The 19,022-nt window shown below is 40.4% G+C and overlaps 2 protein-coding genes across 3 annotated transcripts; both read left to right on the forward strand.

Annotated features, from left to right (window-relative positions):
* Window positions 1-4,263: 4,263 nt before the first annotated feature.
* On the forward strand, window positions 4,264-15,532 carry LOC114765023 (dual specificity protein phosphatase 13-like). Of its 2 annotated transcripts, XM_028955066.1 has the most exons (6): window positions 4,264-4,484; window positions 10,217-10,431; window positions 11,943-12,232; window positions 13,351-13,715; window positions 14,094-14,311; window positions 15,126-15,532. In XM_028955066.1, exons 1-3 carry the CDS (start codon window positions 4,312-4,314, stop codon window positions 12,179-12,181), a joined length of 627 nt encoding a protein of 208 aa, XP_028810899.1. In that variant the 5' UTR covers window positions 4,264-4,311; the 3' UTR covers window positions 12,182-12,232; window positions 13,351-13,715; window positions 14,094-14,311; window positions 15,126-15,532. The 2 variants fall into 2 exon arrangements, with proteins under 2 accessions (XP_028810899.1, XP_028810898.1); XM_028955065.1 differs by having other exon boundaries at window positions 14,094-15,532.
* Window positions 13,547-18,065, forward strand: LOC114765024 (dual specificity protein phosphatase 13-like). The gene is made up of 3 exons (XM_028955067.1): window positions 13,547-13,715; window positions 14,094-14,311; window positions 16,161-18,065. Exons 1-3 carry the CDS (start codon window positions 13,579-13,581, stop codon window positions 16,370-16,372), a joined length of 567 nt encoding a protein of 188 aa, XP_028810900.1. The 5' UTR covers window positions 13,547-13,578; the 3' UTR covers window positions 16,373-18,065.
* The last annotated feature ends 957 nt before the right edge of the window (window positions 18,066-19,022 follow it).

The raw sequence follows: 19,022 nt of genomic DNA on the forward strand, positions 1-19,022 counted from the left end.
TGGGCACTCCAGTGATGTTGCAGCTCTGAAATATGGCCAAACTGGTGGCAAGTGGCATCTTGGCAGCTGCACGCTTGACTTTTCTCAGTTCATGGGCAGTTATTTTGCACCTTGGTTTTTCCACACGCTTTTTGCAACCCTGTTGACTATTTTGAATGAAACGCTTGATTGTTCGATGATCACGCTTCAGAAGCTTTGCAATTTTAAAAGTGCTGCATCCCTCTGCAAGATATCTCACAATTTTGGACTTTTCTGAGCCTGTCAAGTCCTTCTTTTGACCCATTTTGCCAAAGGAAAGGAAGTTGCCTAATAATTATGCACACCTGATATAGGGTGTTGATGTCATTAGACCACACCCCTTCTCATTACAGAGATCACCTAATATGCTTAATTGGTAGTAGGCTTTCGAGCCTCTACAGCTTGGAGTAAGACAACATGCATGAAGAGGATGATGTGGACAAAATACTCATTTGCCTAATAATTCTGCACTCCCTGTATATGTGTATTGGAAAGTTTGGTGTGCTTATTGTGCGTGCACTCTGCAATACTGTGTGTACCTTAGAATTATGCTGATGACAAGTTATCTACTAGGTATTACCCACTAATATAAGATAAACCAATCAGGGCATAATATATCTTTAAATCATATATGTACTTGCTAAACTATTCAACACTTCTGTTAAGAGCAGTAAAAGGGAAACACAAAAGTAACCAAACACCAGTGGGAACAAAGTAACTAGCACAATCATGTATATTATTAGGCCTATTTACTGTGTTAAACTATGTATATAAACCTTATAATTATGAGAGATTGCATTTAAGTGAATACAAAACCAAATTGGAAGGGGACCTGAAATATGTGAGAAACCCAGGAAATACAGGAGTGTTGGTCTATTGTGATCACATCTCTAGTCAGAGATGACTACTGATTGTGAAACAGGCGGAAAGCACCACTTCCAGCCAAGCTGGACCAGTGTTGTGTATGACGGCATTCATTGAACGCGTTCCTATTTTTCGTGAACGCTGAACTGAACGAATCAGTTTACAAACTATGAACGTGAATGTGAGTGATGTTCACTCTGGCGAGACTGAACGCCGCTCACGTTTTAAAGTTTGCTGATTACAGGCTAGCATGGCTGGTGCTTTGAGTCCGGACGCCTCTTCAGAAGCAGTTTGTTTACATTTTCACGGACTGAAAAAACGGATTGAAAGAAAAAAAAAAAAAACACAAATGAACGAACGTCATTTTTTGAGCTGTGAACTTGGTTCAAAATCAAAAATTAACTATGAACGTGAACTAGTTCTTTTTCAGTGTGAACTGGCACAACACTGAGCTGGACATTATGCTAGCAAAGACATTAAGCTATCTTCTCTGAGCTAATAAACCAGTTTTATCCTACCACCGTGTTAAAAAAATAATGAAGCTACACTGGTTTTTATACTATTTCTGTATGTCAACATACATTTTGAAAGATAATAGTATCATAACATCTCATAACATACCCAAAAGCATAGCATACCATAGCATATCTTACCTTTATATGTTTTTTCAAAGTGGAGTTTTTAAATGCCAACAATTCTTTATGTTGAGGCAGGCATGGGATGCAAAGGACTCATTCTTTGCAAGATTTTGAGGAAATTGTGTTCATAAAATGTAACGAGTAACAGCATAAATTGTAGAAATGTAGTGGAGTCGAAAGTACCGATAATTGCTGCAAAATGTAGTGGAGTAAAATAAAAAGTATGCATTGTTTTTTTACTTAAGTAAAAAAATTTTTTTACTAATCTGTACTTACAGATACGTAAAAATGTACTTAAGTACAGTAACGAAGTACAAATACTTTGTTACATTCCACCACTGAATTAGTGACCAAGACTCTTCCAGTGTTGAAAAAAATAAAGAAGAATATGTGGTTGATGAAAGCGGTGCGCCAAAGCTTTTCTCTCAAATGGAGCTTAATGATCTAGTTCGTGATCTCAGCTTGTCAAAATCATCTGCTGAACTATTAGCATCCAGATTAAAGGACAAAAACATACTCTCAGACAGCGTTCGCATCACATTCTACTGCAACAGACATCAAGACTACCTATGTAATTTCTCTCAAGAGAAGGTTTTGGTGTTACTGTTCAGATATTGCACAACTTCTACACAAGCTTGGAGTTGCCAACAATACGAACCCACAGATTGGAGACTGTTCATTGACAGCAGCAAACGATCACTGAAATATGTTTTGCTGCACAATGGCAACCTTTATGCCTCTGTACCCCTCGCACACTGGACTACACTGAAGGAGAAGTATGAAGCAGTGAAGTACGTTTTGGAGAAATTTTGCTATGATCAGGATCACTGGTATATTTGTGTTGACTTAAAGATGGTGAAAATTTTGTTGGGACAGCAGTCGGGGTTTACCAAGTACCCCTGCTTTGACGGTCCTCAAATCCGTCAACTTACCACAGATCCTCAGTTCGAAAAGTCAATGAATGAAGTGGAGCTGGAAGCGTGGAAGGCTTTTGTTATGGTTGTGAAAAACTTTCTGGGCAACAATAAGGCCCCTAACTACGCGGAACTTGTCATGAATATGTTGACTGCTTTCAGGAACCTCGGATGCAACATGAGCATCAAAATGCATTACTTTTCTGGAAAATCTATGAGTGATGAACAGGGCGAGCGTTTCAATCAGGACATGAAGGAGATGGAGAACAGGTTCCAAGGTCGGTGGGATGCAATAATGATGGTGGACTACTGTTGGAATCTGACTAGAGACATCCCTGCCGCTGGACATTCCAGAACTTCAAGGAAAAGGAAATTTAAGCCCCAAGTTTTGAACAGTGATGATTGAATATACAATTTGCATATATAAAGTTAATTTTGTGGTAAATAAATTTTTTTCGAGACAGAAAATCAATTATAAAATCAACTTAGCTGAAAAACCTGACCTCATCTACAAAAACTGATGCCATATACATGTTCTGTGGGCCAGCAATATGTTAAATCAGCAGAAATATATTAGACAACTCACAAAAAAAATTTTTTGTAACCCAGTGTTATCTTTCTGTTGCTGGTGGTCTTTGGTAGCCTGGCAGGGCTGGCATCCTTGTCCTGTACCTGACTAGGTCTGCAAGGGTTCATAGACACTGTCAGATAACAATAATCCAGTGGTGAGCTCATCTTCATTGCTAGAACTCTGGTGACTGCTAACATTAGCAATACTCATCTCACTTTTATCCAGCAGCTTATCAAAAAAGTTTGATATTAAAGAAACGTCTTTTAGGAAAACTGCCTGCTTTGCCTCCTTATTTTTTATTTGTTTGCTTTTCTTTTTGAAGCACCACTTTTTTGTTATTTATGGAAATTGTGTCTTTATAAGGTGATCTAGAATTACTCTTGCAATACTCTAGCTAAAATATAAAAGAACAACAAACTTTTAAAAAGGCTGTGAGTTGCTAGGTAGCTGTCACGCTTGCCTGCTGACGGCGGAAGGAAACGCAGAGGTGGGACATGCTGGGAACAGGGTTTTATTATAAATAAACAATAAATACAAATATGGTGGCCGAAAACAGTTTAAACCAATGGGAGAACATAAACTTGTTCTCCAATGTGAAAAAAAACTGTTTGCATTGCATATTGTTTTGGGCTCGGGGCCCCACCTGGCCCGGTCCGTAATCCGTCCCTGCTCTGGGAACTCCGGTTAGGTAGACATGTCCTGCTGGGTCGTGCCAAGCGCCAATCCTTCCTTCGGGTGCTATATCTTGTTTGGACCTGTCAGTATTGCAGACAATTTACTATTGTGCTGGGAATATGTTTTTGTGTCCCTGAGGGCACTTTATTAGGAAACAGTAATGCGTTGCAGTAATCTAACCCTGATGTGATAACGGCATGGACCAACCTCCTTCACACACACCTGAGTTAAGGAACAAAGAAAAGAAGGGGTTCTCTAACTGAGCATTGGTACCAGTGATGAGTGTAGTAAGTGTAGTAGAGGCAGATGGTCAGATTGTTCAGATCTTATTTTGAAAGAAAAATTTAAATATGAGAAACAGAATTTCTTATCCCCAAAAATCTAAATATATAGAACTTACAAAATGCATGAAATAGATCTGATCATTGTAGTGATTTACTCTTTCATATAATAAGTGGATAATGTTTTGCTAATTATTTTCTGCAGTTGTATCCCAATGTGTTTACTGTACCACAGTGACGCCTGTTGATTCAAAACAGAAATGCAGCTGATCTCACCTGTTCACTTCACTCTTGGTTGTGAAACTCCAGAGGTGATTGACATAGAACTCAGACATTTACAGACACTGAAAATGGACAGTAGTGAGAATTCAGCTTCTACCAGTGACAATCTGTTAGAGCTGCAAGACAAATACAGTTTATATGAAACACCAGATATTAAGACAATTGAGAAGATTTTGTATGGAGGTCCACGGTCCTGCAACCATGTCGATGAAGTTTGGCCCAACTTGTTTTTAGGAGACATGTGAGTAGTTTTTCTGTCCAGAGGAAAGAGGAAATAGTAATACAAGTAATATTGATTGTAATAGCACTAATCTATGTTGTTTCACTAAGATGAAATTGTGTGCTACCAAATTTAATACAATTTAATAAATTAAGCAAGCTTTCAAACTATAAATATAAGCTCAGATCTTTCATACTAGAAATATATTTCTTATAATGGTCTGCTGGATAGCATTTCTATTATGTTAATTGAGTTAAAGACCTGCAATGCGGAAATGATGGCCATTTAGCCAGACAATGTTCAAATACTCCAAATAAGCCCTTGGTGGACCAGAAATATAAGTGAAGTGAAGTGATTGTCATTGTGATACACAGCAGCACAGCACGGATGTGGTGGATCGGGACCTTCTGATTATGGGGCCGCTAAGCCACCACTGCCCAAGGAACTGAAAACCAAACAGGATGAATGGCAGTACCAGTATGCACATTTAAACTGGGTGGGGTTGCAGTAGAGAGAGTCCAGTGTGAAAGCCTTCTAGATTCAGGTTCACAGGTTACCACAATTTCCAAATCTTTTCATGAACGTTGCCTTCCACACCAGCCTGTTTTCCAAATACAAGATTTATTAGACAGGTGGTCAGGAGGTGCCCTATCTGGGTTATATCCAGGTCAGCATAGATTTTCCAAAAACTATCATGGGGAAACCTATAAACTGTGAAGCTCCAGAGTAGTAGCTGATGGGACTCTTAGTGGATCCCCCTCAGTCAATCTTGCCATCTGGTCTCTTGTTCTGTAGCTATGACATGACAAGCTCCACATCTTCTTCTTTAAAGGTACCTGTTTTGGTTAAGAACAAAACTTCACATGAAGTTGCCTAAGGCAGTTTCACCCTTGTCTTCTCCAGATGCCCATGTCAAAAGGCCTGCCCAGTTTCCATCTTGTACATCATGCACTGTGCATGGGTCAGATCTGAGTAGTTTCACTTTTGATTTTGGGGATTCTCCATTATCTGAAGCATGGAAGCAGAGAATCACAGAAAGTAGAGGGCTATTACAAGGGCTATTATCAAGTAGAAATAGAGGAGGAAGATAAACATCAGACTGCATTCGTGACACCTTTAGGGTTCTGGGAATTTAACTGAATGCCACAGGGAGTCACCAATGCACCCAGTACTTTCCAGAGCGTAATGGAAAAAGGCATGGGTGGGATGAATTTATGAGAGGTTATGGACTTTCTAGATTAAGTCATTGTTTTCTCAGCTACACTTGAAGAACATGAGGACAGACTACAATCTCCATAGATTGAAAGATTTGGGCTTAAAACTTTAACCCAAAAAAGGTCATCTTTTTAGAACATCTGTTAAATACCTTGGGCATGTGGTATCTGCAAAGGGGGTGGAGACCGACCCAGCCAAGACTGCTGCTTTGATATAACATAAAAGAGCTGTCTTTCCTTGGATTCACAGGATATTACCAGAGATTTATAAAGGACTACTCCAAAATTGCAAGACCTCTCAATGACTTTATAGCTGGGGAAAGACAGTGCCTTTCCAGAACAACTCAACCCATCCCATGAGTGTGGTTTTTAAGAAACCTTTTGATGAAAAATGGACGTCAATCTGTGATGAAGCCTTTAAGACTCTCATTCACAAGCTCACAACAGCTCCTTGGGTTTGCAGATCCCCAAAATCCTTATGTTGTACACACAGATGTAAGCACTGAGGGCTTGGGTGCTGCTTTATATCAAGAACAGGAAGGCAGACTGAGGGTCATTGCTTATGCAAGTGTGAATGATGAAAAGGCACAAAGAACATCTTGGTGATAACAGATCATTTTACCAAATATGCAGTGGCAGTTCCGACAGTAGACCAAAAGTCTAAAACTGTAACTGTAACTTTTTCATCCACTACGGATTTTCACAGAGATTGCACAGCGATCAAGATCTTGATTTTGAATCAGCACTGATCAAAGACCTTTGTGCATTACTTGGTATAAAAAAAACAAGGACGACACCCACGTGGAAACCCAGTGGGGCTTCAACAGAACAATTCTGGAGATACTCGGAACACTATAAGAACACTATAAAGTAAGATGGAGAGATTTTGTTCAACCTCTTGTTCATGCATACAACTGCACAAATAATGACACCACGGGATTTTCACCATATTTACATTTACATTTACAGCATTTATCAGACGCCCTTATCCAGAGCGACTTACAATCAGTAGTTACAGGGACAGTCTCCCTGGAGCAACTTAGGGTTAAGTGTCTTGCTCAGGGACACAATGGTAGTAAGTGGGATTCGAACCCGGGTCTTCTGGTTCATAGGCGAGTGTGTTACCCACTAGGCTACTACCACCCCATATCAGCTGATGTTCGGTCACCAACCAAGGCTCCCACTCGACATAGCATTTGGACTAGACTCTGAAAGGAACAGTAAGCTAATCTCACAGTATAAGTCACAAGGTTGACTGAGCATTTGACAGAAAGCTATCAATTAACCACTGAGGATCGTTTGAAGAATGCTTTGCAGAACAAATAAAGACTCGACAGTAAAGTGAGAGAGTCTACCCTGGCAGCAGGAGACAAGGTCTTGGTACAGAATGTCAGCATCAGAGGGAAACACACAATTGCTGCCCTCTGGAGTGAGACCATATTTTGTTGTACCATATACAGTTTCTGTCCCTGATTCCACAGATGGACCAGAAAGAGTTCTACACAGAGACCTACTTTTGCCATGTGGTTTTCTTCCTTCCGCTGTAAAAGATATTCAATCCAAGTTGAAGTCCAGACAAAGACTCAAGAAACCATCTCACTCAGAACCTTAGAGAGCTGAGGATGACGAAGAACTGTCTGAAGTGGAAGATGAGAGCAAGTACTACATTCCCTTTTTGATCAGCATTCAACAGTTAGGGGAAATGTGCTGGCTGGTGACAATCAAGGACAAGAGGAAGCACCTCAACTTGGAGAGCATATTGACAATAGTGAACTTGTTGACAATCAGCGAACTAATGTGAGCCTTGGTGTGTCTACGTTGAACCCTGCAGCTCCTAACTTTAAGCCTGTAAATATTAATGTTGACAGAGGTAGTGAGGCAGTTCATGTTTTTTGCTCGCCTGTGCTGTAGTCAAACAAGATCAAAACAGCCACCCAGAATCTTCTTGATTCCCCGACCATGGATCTCAGTAGGGATCGTGATCCCAGAAATGGGAGACAAAATGACTCTGAAATTATGGAGGGGGCTGGAGATGTAAAAGAGCAAAATGAGTCAGAAAGCATTGAAATTGCTGCTGAGACTGAGGTGCAATTAAGAAGATCTGTCAGAGACCAAACTGCTCCAAAAAGGCTAACCTATCCAACCTTAGGGAACCCCCTAGTCATGGTTATGCACTCAATATTAGTAGGGTTAGAAAAGGCCTTCTCCCAAACATTTGATTCTGTGCCTTACATAGGTCAATTAGCACCCCTAGGGTGCAACATGCAAGGATGCGTGCAGGTTAAGAAGTAATGTCATAATTGTCATGAGAGGCTGTGACGTGGGAGTGGACAGCGGCAAAGTATCTTTCCGGGACTTCATTCTTTGTTCCAGGATACAGATAAGCAGGGGAGATCACACCATACATTTTCATGGACAAATCATACTATCCCGGGTAGAGGCTTTTGTGTTTATGTTCTACGATTTTCTTTTGTTTTTTTAGTGGACCATTTTGACTTTCTTTTTTGGGATTGATGGACATTTTGACTGGTTTTGTGGGTGGGCAGAGCTCTGAGTTCTTGATTTATGTTTAATAAATGTTCTGTTTAACCTAACCTTTTCTACTCCTCCTTTGAGCCCTGATTTTAGAATAGGAACGGTATAGTACAAAAACTAGACGGTGCCCCTTGCACTGGCTACCCATCAAATTTAGGTTGACTAAAAAATCCTACTCTTGACCCTATAATGTCATATGTAGTAGTAGTTGTTAAGCTCATTGAGACATACTACTTGTGAGTTTGGGCTATACAAAAAAAAAGTTTGTTATTGCAGTTTTTTTTTGCAGAACTATTATTCACACACTATTCTTATTGTCCCTGAAAACATAAATAACACAAACTGTACATAAACTGTACAGTTGGCAACCTTTAAAGGTTGGCAACCTTTAAAGGTTAAAAATTTCACTTTGTGAGATTATTTAACATTAACACTAGTGTGAAGGACTCTACACACCCCTCACATGCACTCTTCCCCCTTCTACCATCTAGAAAAAGGTACTGAAGCATTTGGCCCTCACTGGTAGACTGTGCAATAGCTTCTTTCCACAGGCCATCAGACACCTTTCCACTCTCTAAAACACACACACTACCTCAGTTATATTGAGTAATATTATCTGTTTGTAATATTATCAATTAATTTTTAATCAATTCCATTTTGCACAGCAATTTTTGCACTGTTTTACTTTGCACATTTATTATTAATGTCACTTGTTTAGCACTGTCTGTCTCATTGTTGTCTACAGGACAATGTTAAGATGTTAATCTTGCACTGCAAACACCCCTGTTTGCACTTTATGTGGCCTAGTTTGTCTGTGTCACACACGTGCACTTTATGTCAGTATGTAACCTTTTTATGCATTTTTTTATTTGCCACCAAGCCACTGCGACCACCAAACAATTTTGTAGCTTTCCACTTCACCCACAAGAACAGTCCAGTTTCAGATTTCTTTTCTTACTTTTCCCCTCGGTTACCATGATGCAGATTTTTTCAGGTCCATTTGGCCCCATCCCCCTAGCTCTACCAGAGAGGGGCCATTTGGCCCAGTTGTTTTTACCTAATATCCTTAATCACGTCTGTTACCTTTGTTCTGCAAATGTGGCAATTGCTGTTAATTAACATTTACATGTAAGGCATTTAGCAGACACTCATCCAGAGCAATGTACAAGGTGCTACTGACTTTACAATCAGAGTCATCTAGGAGCAATATGTAAAGGGCCATGCCATGGGAACAATTGGTGTAGAGAAAATTGATTCAAAGATTCCAAAGTTCAAAGCGTTAATTTTCTCTTACCACTAATAGAAAAATATACATTTAGATAAATGTGCAACATCTGGTGTTTGTGTATGTGTGTGTGTGGGAATGACCAGTATTTTAGCAGTCCATTGGTGTGATCTGTTGGCACAGGTGGTTCGGCAACCACATATGGCACACTCAGTCTCCTTTCTGCAGTTGCCACGTGTGTACTTGTAGCAGTCTACACATGTAAGGTTGCATGATTTTTCTTGCACTGGAAGGTCACCTGATTCACATTTACCATGTATGGTTGAAGGAGTGCATGTAGAGGGCAGAAAATCCTCATGTGAAAAGTGAACAGGAAGAGTGTGCCATTGTGAAACACTTCAGCACACTACATGGTGCACACAACAAAAGGTGTCCTCTCCATTTAATCTCTTGTGAGAAGTTGGCAGTCATGAAAGGTACCTGGGGTGCAGGATGGTACTTTTGCTCAGTGGCACCTTGGCGATTTGGAATGTGAACTGGCAACCTTCCCGATTACTGGTCTGCTTCCTTACCCGCTAGGCCAACCATCCCATGCCCCCACCACATCAGGTGATTTCTGAATATTAGGAGCTGAGTGACAGCTTTTGTGTGTTCCACTATAGCCAGGTAACCACTAGACCATAGTTTGGTCTTTCTGACATGCTTTAAATTGCTTTATGTGTCACAATAAAAACAAATAAGGCTAAAGGGTATATAATGTCTTTATTTGTGAACCTTAGGTTCATGTCACATGACAGGCATGGACTATGGAAGATGGGAATCACACACATCCTGAATGCAGCCCATGGGAAAATCTGCTGCCAAGGCAGTCCAGACTTCTATGGGACAACGGTGACCTACAAAGGCATTCCGGCCAGTGATGTTCCAACATTTGATATCTCACCTTTCTTCTACCCTGCTGCAGAGTTTATACGCCAAGCCCTAGATTCCGGAGGTAAACATTAGGCTGTGAAAGTATAGAAATCTGATAGTCATTACAAAAGTTCGAAAGCTATGTTGTGAAGTTTTTATTCAGTATCAGTTAAAAGTCTGTACACACGTTAATTTATATATCTGGGATTCAAGCTGTTATCAAACATAATTTTTTCCCAGAATTTGGAATGAATACAAGAATACGTACATAAAATAGTTTTATTTCCATTATACCAGTAAAATGAGATATCATTAGGGTAAGGCAGCACTATGTAAAATAAGAGACAAATGCAGAAGGAATACTATATATTAAGAACAATTAATATATACACAAGAATGGATTCAATATATATGTATGCAGTGATGGAAATAATGAAATTGAAGTGATTGTCATTGTCACCTCAGTGGCACTTTGGTTGATCGGGAATTGAACCGGCAACCTTCTGATTACATAGCCGCTTCATTAACCGCTAGGCCACCAGTTCACTATCCCAGTATTACAATAACAGCATTACTGAAAAAAAAAGGGAAGCGAAGTGTCGGGCATTCTGGAAACAGGCAACCACATACGCCACTCCTGTCTGGTGCCTTCTGGGATCATGCAGCCCCTCTCGCTGCACGTCCCCACTGGCAGAGTGGCCAGCTTCTCTCCCTGCAGGGAGGCGGTCCCGGAACCTCCAGGGACCGTTCACAGCACCCTTGGCTAATGCCTTCTGGGCACATGCAGCCCCTCTCGCTGCACATCCCCCCAGTGCTGCCCACTGGCGCCCGCTTTCACTGCGCCTGGCTGCGTCCTTCGTGGCACTCCTTCTCTGCCTTCTTCCTCTGCACTTTTGGTAAGGGCGACGGCATTCTGTCACGACGGTGAGCTGACGGGGGAAAGCGCAGAGTTGGGGCATTCTGGAAACAGGATTTTATTAATAACTGAAACAAAACAAGGCACAACGGCCGAAAACGGGAAAAAAGGGGAAAACACAAACTAGCCCACAGACGTGTCATGATTGCCAGAACTCAAAACTTAACACAACTCAAACAGGTGCCGGGTCCACTAAGAGTTCACCAAACTAAGTTCACTAAAATGCTGCCGCTGCAGAGGGGTGGAATCAAAGGCTTTTTAAAAGCAGTCCGGATTAGCTACAGCTGGAAACAGCAGCTGTGACACCAACTCCTGACACCAACGCTCTCATACTTCATGAAAACTATTGGTAAGAATGTGGAAGTTAATAGCACCCAAACCCAGGTGCAGCTAACATAAGTATACTAATGAAGCAGAAGATGGAGCTTTCTCCTATATGTTCAAACATTTGAACATGTTAAGTTACTTTCCCTGGTTACTAGTTACTTTTATAATGCTGTAAATCAGTTTCTAACTCAATTACTGGAAAGAAGTAAGTAGTAACTATAACTAAGTATGTATGTAATAAAAATATATTATACATTTGAAATGATTGCATATTTATCAGGGTTAAATCAAGTCACTCTCTTATGCATTGTATTATGCATTAAAAGACTTTCTTTCATTTTGAAACCCAGGAAAGGTGTTTGTGAACTGTGCTATGGGTCTGAGCCGCTCTGCAACCCTTGTGCTAGTATACTTGATGATCCACCAACATCACACTCTGCTGAAGGCTATCCTCAAGGTGAAGAAAAGTCGTTGGATCTTTCCTAATCGAGGGTTCCTCCGTCAGCTCTGCAGCCTGGATACAGAGTTGCATTCGGAGGACAGGAAAGAAATTAGAAGAATAGACTCATCACAGTCATGGTTGCACTAATAGGGATATGCTTTCATTTGATACAGTGATCGCTGATCGTTGCCCTGACAGGTACTGATATTAAGTGTTCACTGCATATGCTGAATTTTAAATGTAATTATTTTAACAGCCATCTGCTGATTGATCCTGAAATATTTTTAAATCCTTAACATCCCTGTAAGATGGCATTCAGTTAATTATTTTAAATTGAATTTATTTTAACTGTAATTGTTACATATTTCTAATTATTTTAAAGCATGTTCTTCCTTGTATTGCGCTTCATTATCATGATAGTCTTTTGTTGCTTATTTTCAATGTCTTACGCTTATGCATATGCTTCACTCATGCTCTCAGTTATATTTAACTTGCTTTTGTCAGGATGTGGTCAATTTATCAACAAAGGGTGGTGTTTAGGTAAATATGAAAAAAAAAATTAATTGCAGAATTTTATCAAAATACTCTATGTAATAATTAAAGTGTCACAAACCAGAAATTGCAGTTAGTGATGAAACCAATGTTTCACTGTAGAAGTGTTTTGAAGTCATTCAAAGCAAGGGCCTTTATACCTCATTCTAATTTTAGAATCTATAACCCCACACACACTAACCTTTTCTGTACACAAGGAAAACTAATGGAAAACATAAAGGAAGAATCTTTAGTCCCTACTGACTTCAAGGGTAATAAGTCTGAGAGCAGGGTTCTTTTATGGACTCTTTAATTCTGAGCTCCAGTGTATATTTAACATATTGTCTTATAAAGACTTTTGTTAGTAAAGTGTATTGTGGTTGTGGGAGGTGAAGTGACTGATTAATTGTCACATGTAACCTACCACAGCACCCAGTGAAATGTGGCCTCTCTTTTTAACCCATTCCCTGAGGGGGCAGTGGGCAGCAATGGGCAGCAATGAACAGTGCTCAGGGAGCAGTGTATGGGGATGGTACTTTGATCAAGGGGACCTCAGTGGCACCTTGGCAGTTTGGTGTTTGATCAAATTGTGCAATTTCCCACTTGTGGGACTAATAAAGGTTTATCTTATCTTATCCCGCAACCTTTTAAATACGTGTCCACTTCCTTACACTTATGGGCCACTACTGCCCCACTTAGCAAGTTACAGAAGTTGTTCCATGCAGTTATTATCTTGATGTGTGTGAGTATGTGTAGGTGTGAGAGAGTGTTTGTGTTTTTGACAGAGTTTGCACCAGTTTTAAAGAGACTCCAACTGACACAGATCCTGGGACTCTAAGCCTGCTGGTGATTCCTCATAGGCTGGAAGCAGAACTCAGTGGCATGCGATATCGGGTGACAAGGGAGGTGAAAACACCTGTTCGTTGCCATCATAACGACAGACAACCAGCAAAGCAGAGGAGAACTAGGAGAAATTACTACCAAGAAATCGCACAGCTATTGCATTTTTTCTGATGTTAAAAATGATGGCAGAGCAGAGGCAGCAGCATTGCCTGTTCAATATCATAGAGCTAGAGAAGCTTCTGGACACATGTAAGCTTGATCTAACACCAAGGGACGAGGTCTGGCCCAACTTATACATTGGAAACATGTGAGTGATTTATAACTCTAAGACATGGAACAGTAGTGTAGCAATTATCTTAATTCCTATCACTAATTTTTAAATAATGTTATTTCTATTACCTATTATTTCATCAGTTGTAACATCTCAAGTAGAGTCGTTGCAGTAACAAAAACAACAGTTGGGGGGGGGGGGTTAAAGAGTTTAAAATGCACAATAAACCGGTTGAATAAGTACTACTTAAGTTAATTTAATTAGAGTGTTCACTCTTCTAGGATAGCACTCATTATTTACCTCGGAAATCATTTACTTTGACAATAACCATTGGGTCAATTTCCTGATCATGGATTAAGCTTTGTCCTTGACTAAAATATGTTATTTGATTAAAAAAACTGTTTTTCTGTGTAGTGCATTTGCACAAAATAGGACAGCACTGAAGAGGCTGGGTATCACCCACATCTTAAATGCAGCTCACTCAAAGCAAGGCAGCATCGGGGACCAAGAATTCTACGGAAGCGAGTTTGAGTACTATGGCATTCCGGCAGATGACTCCACCAAATTTGATATCAGTGTTTACTTCAAACCCACTGCACATTTCATTCACAAAGGCCTGATGAGAAAGGATGGTAGGTTCACAGTGCACACAACGTAATGTGTCCTCTGCATTTAACCATCACCCTTTGTGAGCATGTGATATCGGGTGACAAGGGAGGTGAAAAGCGACTGTTCGTCGCCATCATAACAACAAACAACCAGCAAAGCAGAGGGGGGATGCAGTAAACTGGGAGAAATGACTGTCAAGAAATCGCACAGCTATTGCATTTTTTCTTGATGTTGAAAATTATGTCAATTGTGTCCAATTGTGTCAATGTAATGTGTCCTCTGCATTTAACCATCACCCTTTGTGAGCAGTGGGCAGTCATGAATGGCACCCAAGGATCAGTATTTTGTGGGGACGGTACCTTGTTCAAGGCTACCTCATTGGCACAGTGGTTTCAAACCTGTGACCGTTCCTTTCCACTAGGCCACCACCATAAATATGTTTTCTTACAGCTAGTAGTACTACATAGCATGCAGATACATACAGCAGGCAAAATGAGCATTGAACATTTCTCAACATAAATATATTTCTAAATGTTCTATTGATAAGAAATTCTTAACAGATGTTGGTAACTGATTGGATAATCAACACATGCAAAGAGATAAACCACAGATCTCTGGCAGGAGGGGTTTCACATTCCGGACCAAAGTACTGTGTGCACGTGTGTCTCCCTAAATGTGTTTGCTTCCACCCTGTTGCTGTCTGGTCATTATCTTTGTGCATCTCTGTATTGTGTCCTGTTATGAATTGTCTTTGTACCTTGTCCAGTAAATCCCTTGTTGTGTTAAGTTTTGCAAATGCATCCTTTAATGTCTGCCATGCAACCTGCGTCATGACAGAATGACCCAGCAATCTTTGAAGGCAGCCAACTTCCTGACCTGACTACAACTTTCTACCTCGGGTGATCGCCAGCTCTCTGCCCTGCTCCCTATCTTTCCCTGTGCGTGGCAGGACCTCGATGGCCCACGAAGGCTATTGTGTGGTTGAAGAGTCCTGTCACACTGTTCGCGCATTCTTGGCGATACCTTGGTTGAGGAGTACCGGTGCATTCTGGCAATAATTGAGGCAAGGAGTTCAGCAGACTGCCCAGTGGGGGGTTCAGTCTCGATTCCTGATTGTGTTCACCTAATGTTATGTATAAATGCAGTCCCATTGTATCTAGTCAGAGTCGGACTAGTTTAATGTCTTGTCTATACCTGTCCTATCTGACATGTAATGTTCTAAATAAATCCTCTGTTTCCACGAAGTCGTGCAATTACGTCCATTTCTACTGCTCTGTCCTGCTGTGACAGGAAATTATGTTTGTATAGAAGAATTGGTCAAAGATCTGCTTACAGGAGGTGTCTTAAAACTGTCATCACCAGCAGCATATTCAAAACTTTTCCCCTGTGTTATTCCATTTAATTACACATTACGTAATTTATGTACACCTAGGATTTGATTTCTTTGCCTGTGAGGACTGAATGGTGAGTTTCAGTATCAGTTGTAGTAAAAATTCTACTAGTAACTTTAATATAGATATATTTTTACTAGTGCACTAAGTGGCAGGATTGGCTTCTAAGTACTGATTCTAATTACTAGATTTCAGATGGTGTAATGACTTTCCTTCCTTTATTATGTGTTCCCTGTCATTCCAGTTTAAAACACATAGTATGAACATCTATGGTTTGAGTTGCATGCATAGAATGGATGGGTTCTTACAGACATCTGGTGAGAATGTCAATAGCATCTTTAGCAATATTTGCTTAGAAAATTGGTGACATGTTGAATAGTTAATGTACTTGCTGTATAATTATCATATATATTATGTATGTATTAGCATATGTTTTTATTAGCTAGTAGAGTTTGACCATGCTATCCCTTCTCTCCAACAGGAAAAGTGTTTGTGCACTGCATCATGGGAATGAGCCGCTCCGCAACGTTGGTCCTGGCATACCTAATGCTGTGCCAGCGACTCACCCTCCGCAGTGCCATTCTGAAAATAATTCAGAAAAGAGCAATTTACCCAAACAGGAACTTCCTCTCCCAGCTGCTGGACCTTGATGAGCGACTACAAAGAAAATGGAGGGTCTGTCCCATCCTCTGACTACCTCTGCACTAGCTGGAGATGGAAAAAGATTTCCTTTGAACTTCATAAAATAAAATTAAAATCTTGCCTAAAAGGCAGATTGACAGAATGTGCAAACAGTGTGTATGCATTAACACAAAGAAGAATCCAGGCAGTGAATGAAAGGCAAGATCACATGTATGTTTATTTAAACAATGTGTACAATTTTAACTTATGGGGAATTTCAGGATGTAATGTAATAGATACATCTTTTAATGATGAAAAAAAAAACAATCTCAACCACCACAAGATCAGCATTTTATTAATTAATTTTTAATTATTAATTTCCTCTATGCTCTACTCATTCTGTACATCCAGTCTGGAACAAACTGACAAGGTGAAGGTCATCACTGACCACCATAGGTGGTTAACCTACAGTATCTTAAGAATTACCATTTGCTTTATGCATGTAAATATGGCCCAAACCCCACCCCCAACTTATATTTCAAGACAGGGGAAGACAGGAGAAAAGAGATGGTGGAAAACCTCACTATTCTAAAGGACCAGTGTGTATGTTAAGTAACCCAATGTTCTTTTGGTAACATTGCTCAGTGTTTTACTATCGGAGATATAGATACGAAACCCCATCATAGTGTCTGCCAGGGAGGGTCCCCCCACATCCATATTGTAAAAGCACACAAATGTGTGTGGTGCAGACCAGCTAGCATCTTTACCCCCACAACTGAGCCCAGAAAGTGCCAATGCTCTTTGTAGAATACGCCTTTAAGCCCTTCGGGATGAGTGACTCTGCATTAAGAGGCCAGGGACATCGCTTTCATAATTATTTCAGTCTTATGGTTCCATTATGCTGGAAAAGGCATTGTTCTTCACCAAACTGTTCTTGGATGGTTGGACCCTCTGTATTACTTCATATCTGTAATCAGGGGTTCTCTCTGGACAAAGCAGAAACATCAAACATCCTTTCAACAATTTGGATGATCCTGTAACATAGGTTCCATTTTACATGTGATATTTTAATCTAAATGCAATATAATCTACCTGTGTTACATTGCTAAGTACATTGCTAACAATTAATGGTGTCAGATCTCTAGGATCCCCAAGTGGGTCAAATATGACTCGGTGATGTCATTTTCTTGCAACATATTTGTAAGGAAATGTTGTTATTTTGGATGTCATGGATATCAGGAGAGGGTCCTGGAGAACAGGAGGAAGCAGGGCAATGGCGCTTGTGTGTCAGCAGTGGTACAGCAGGCGAGGGAGAGCAGTTGCGGTTACCGTGGCTTGGGCGTACTTGGAAACAGAAGGCTGGTTCCGAGGCTGGAAGCATGGGTCGATATCATTAGGTGTGGGATCATGAGAGGGTGACACGTTCGGGTGGTCGGGGATCTAAACAAGCGGCTGGCAACATACAAAGCAGAAACAGGAACAGACAAGGGCAATCCAAAAGATCTGGTTGAGGGGTAATCGGTCAGCTTTCTCGGTGCACACAATGAAATGTGTCCTCTGCTTTTAACCCATTAACCTTAGTGAGCAATGGGTAGCCATAAGCTTGTTTGTCCCTGCATAAGTCTTTACTCGATGCATGGGAAGTGTGTGGTATATATACTGATTTCTAGTGCTGTGTGTAATCTCTAGGTACTTTCCACAGTGATATAATTTCTATGTTGTAATCTTGTGATCTCATTTATTAAAAATAATTTATGGAAGTACATCATCTTAATAATTTATGCAATCATGTACTTTACTTTACTTTATTTTGCCGACGCTTTTATCCAAAGCGACTTACAGGAGGAAGACACCAGCAATTCTCGTTCGATCTCTATAGATTTTGAGTTTACAAAAACTAAGAGCCCTGATAAGGCCTAACTTGTCAGCAAAGAGCATGCTCGGAGATTGTTAAGTGCTAGACGAAGAAAAAAAAAAATATATATATATATATGTGTATGTGTGTCTTGTTTTGTGCAGTGTGTCTGCATGTGCATGTGTAAGTGTTAGATTTGTCTGAAATACTTTTTGAATAAACGGGTTTTCAACTTAAATCATGTAATTTATCATGTGCCTCTGTATGAGTGTGTCATGCAATGGCATTTCTGAAATGGCAAGCTGAAGCAGCAAGGCATCGACATCTTGAGTTTCGTGCTCTGCATTAAGCTCAAGATACAGCTGCCCGTTGTTGACTTCTTCAAAGTTCTGTTGCTTAATTGTGTCCAATTCTTCTTTGCTGTCATTTCTTGCTGATCGAGCCATCTTGTCGCCACCTCTTTCTGTTTCTCTGACTTCTTTTTCAGCCTCCTTTTTTCCTTCCTCATCAGCTGTTGCTATAATCAAAAAGCAAACACAGGTTGCGTAGCACACAGAAAAGCAATAATATTTCCTAATTTAATAAAAATTCCACAACAAAAAATTCCTCACAAATGTGCAACAGAAAACCAATTGGTGCTCATGCAATCCCAAAAATAGCCTATCATGATGTTGGGGCGCATCAGAGTGTGAAGAAAAATCTTGGTTTTGCCAATGCCTGTGATGCCACCCCAACCATTATGCCACCCTGGGCAACAGCCCATGTCGCCCATATGACAAACTGCTTCTGCCCACCCCCAGACCTCTCACAGTTTCTCTTGGGGTGTGATAGCTGAAACAGAAATAATAGGAAAGAACTGCTGGTGTA

This window comes from Denticeps clupeoides, chromosome 15 (genome assembly GCF_900700375.1).
Source record: "Denticeps clupeoides chromosome 15, fDenClu1.1, whole genome shotgun sequence".
NCBI classification, from domain to species: Eukaryota; Metazoa; Chordata; class Actinopteri; order Clupeiformes; family Denticipitidae; genus Denticeps; species Denticeps clupeoides.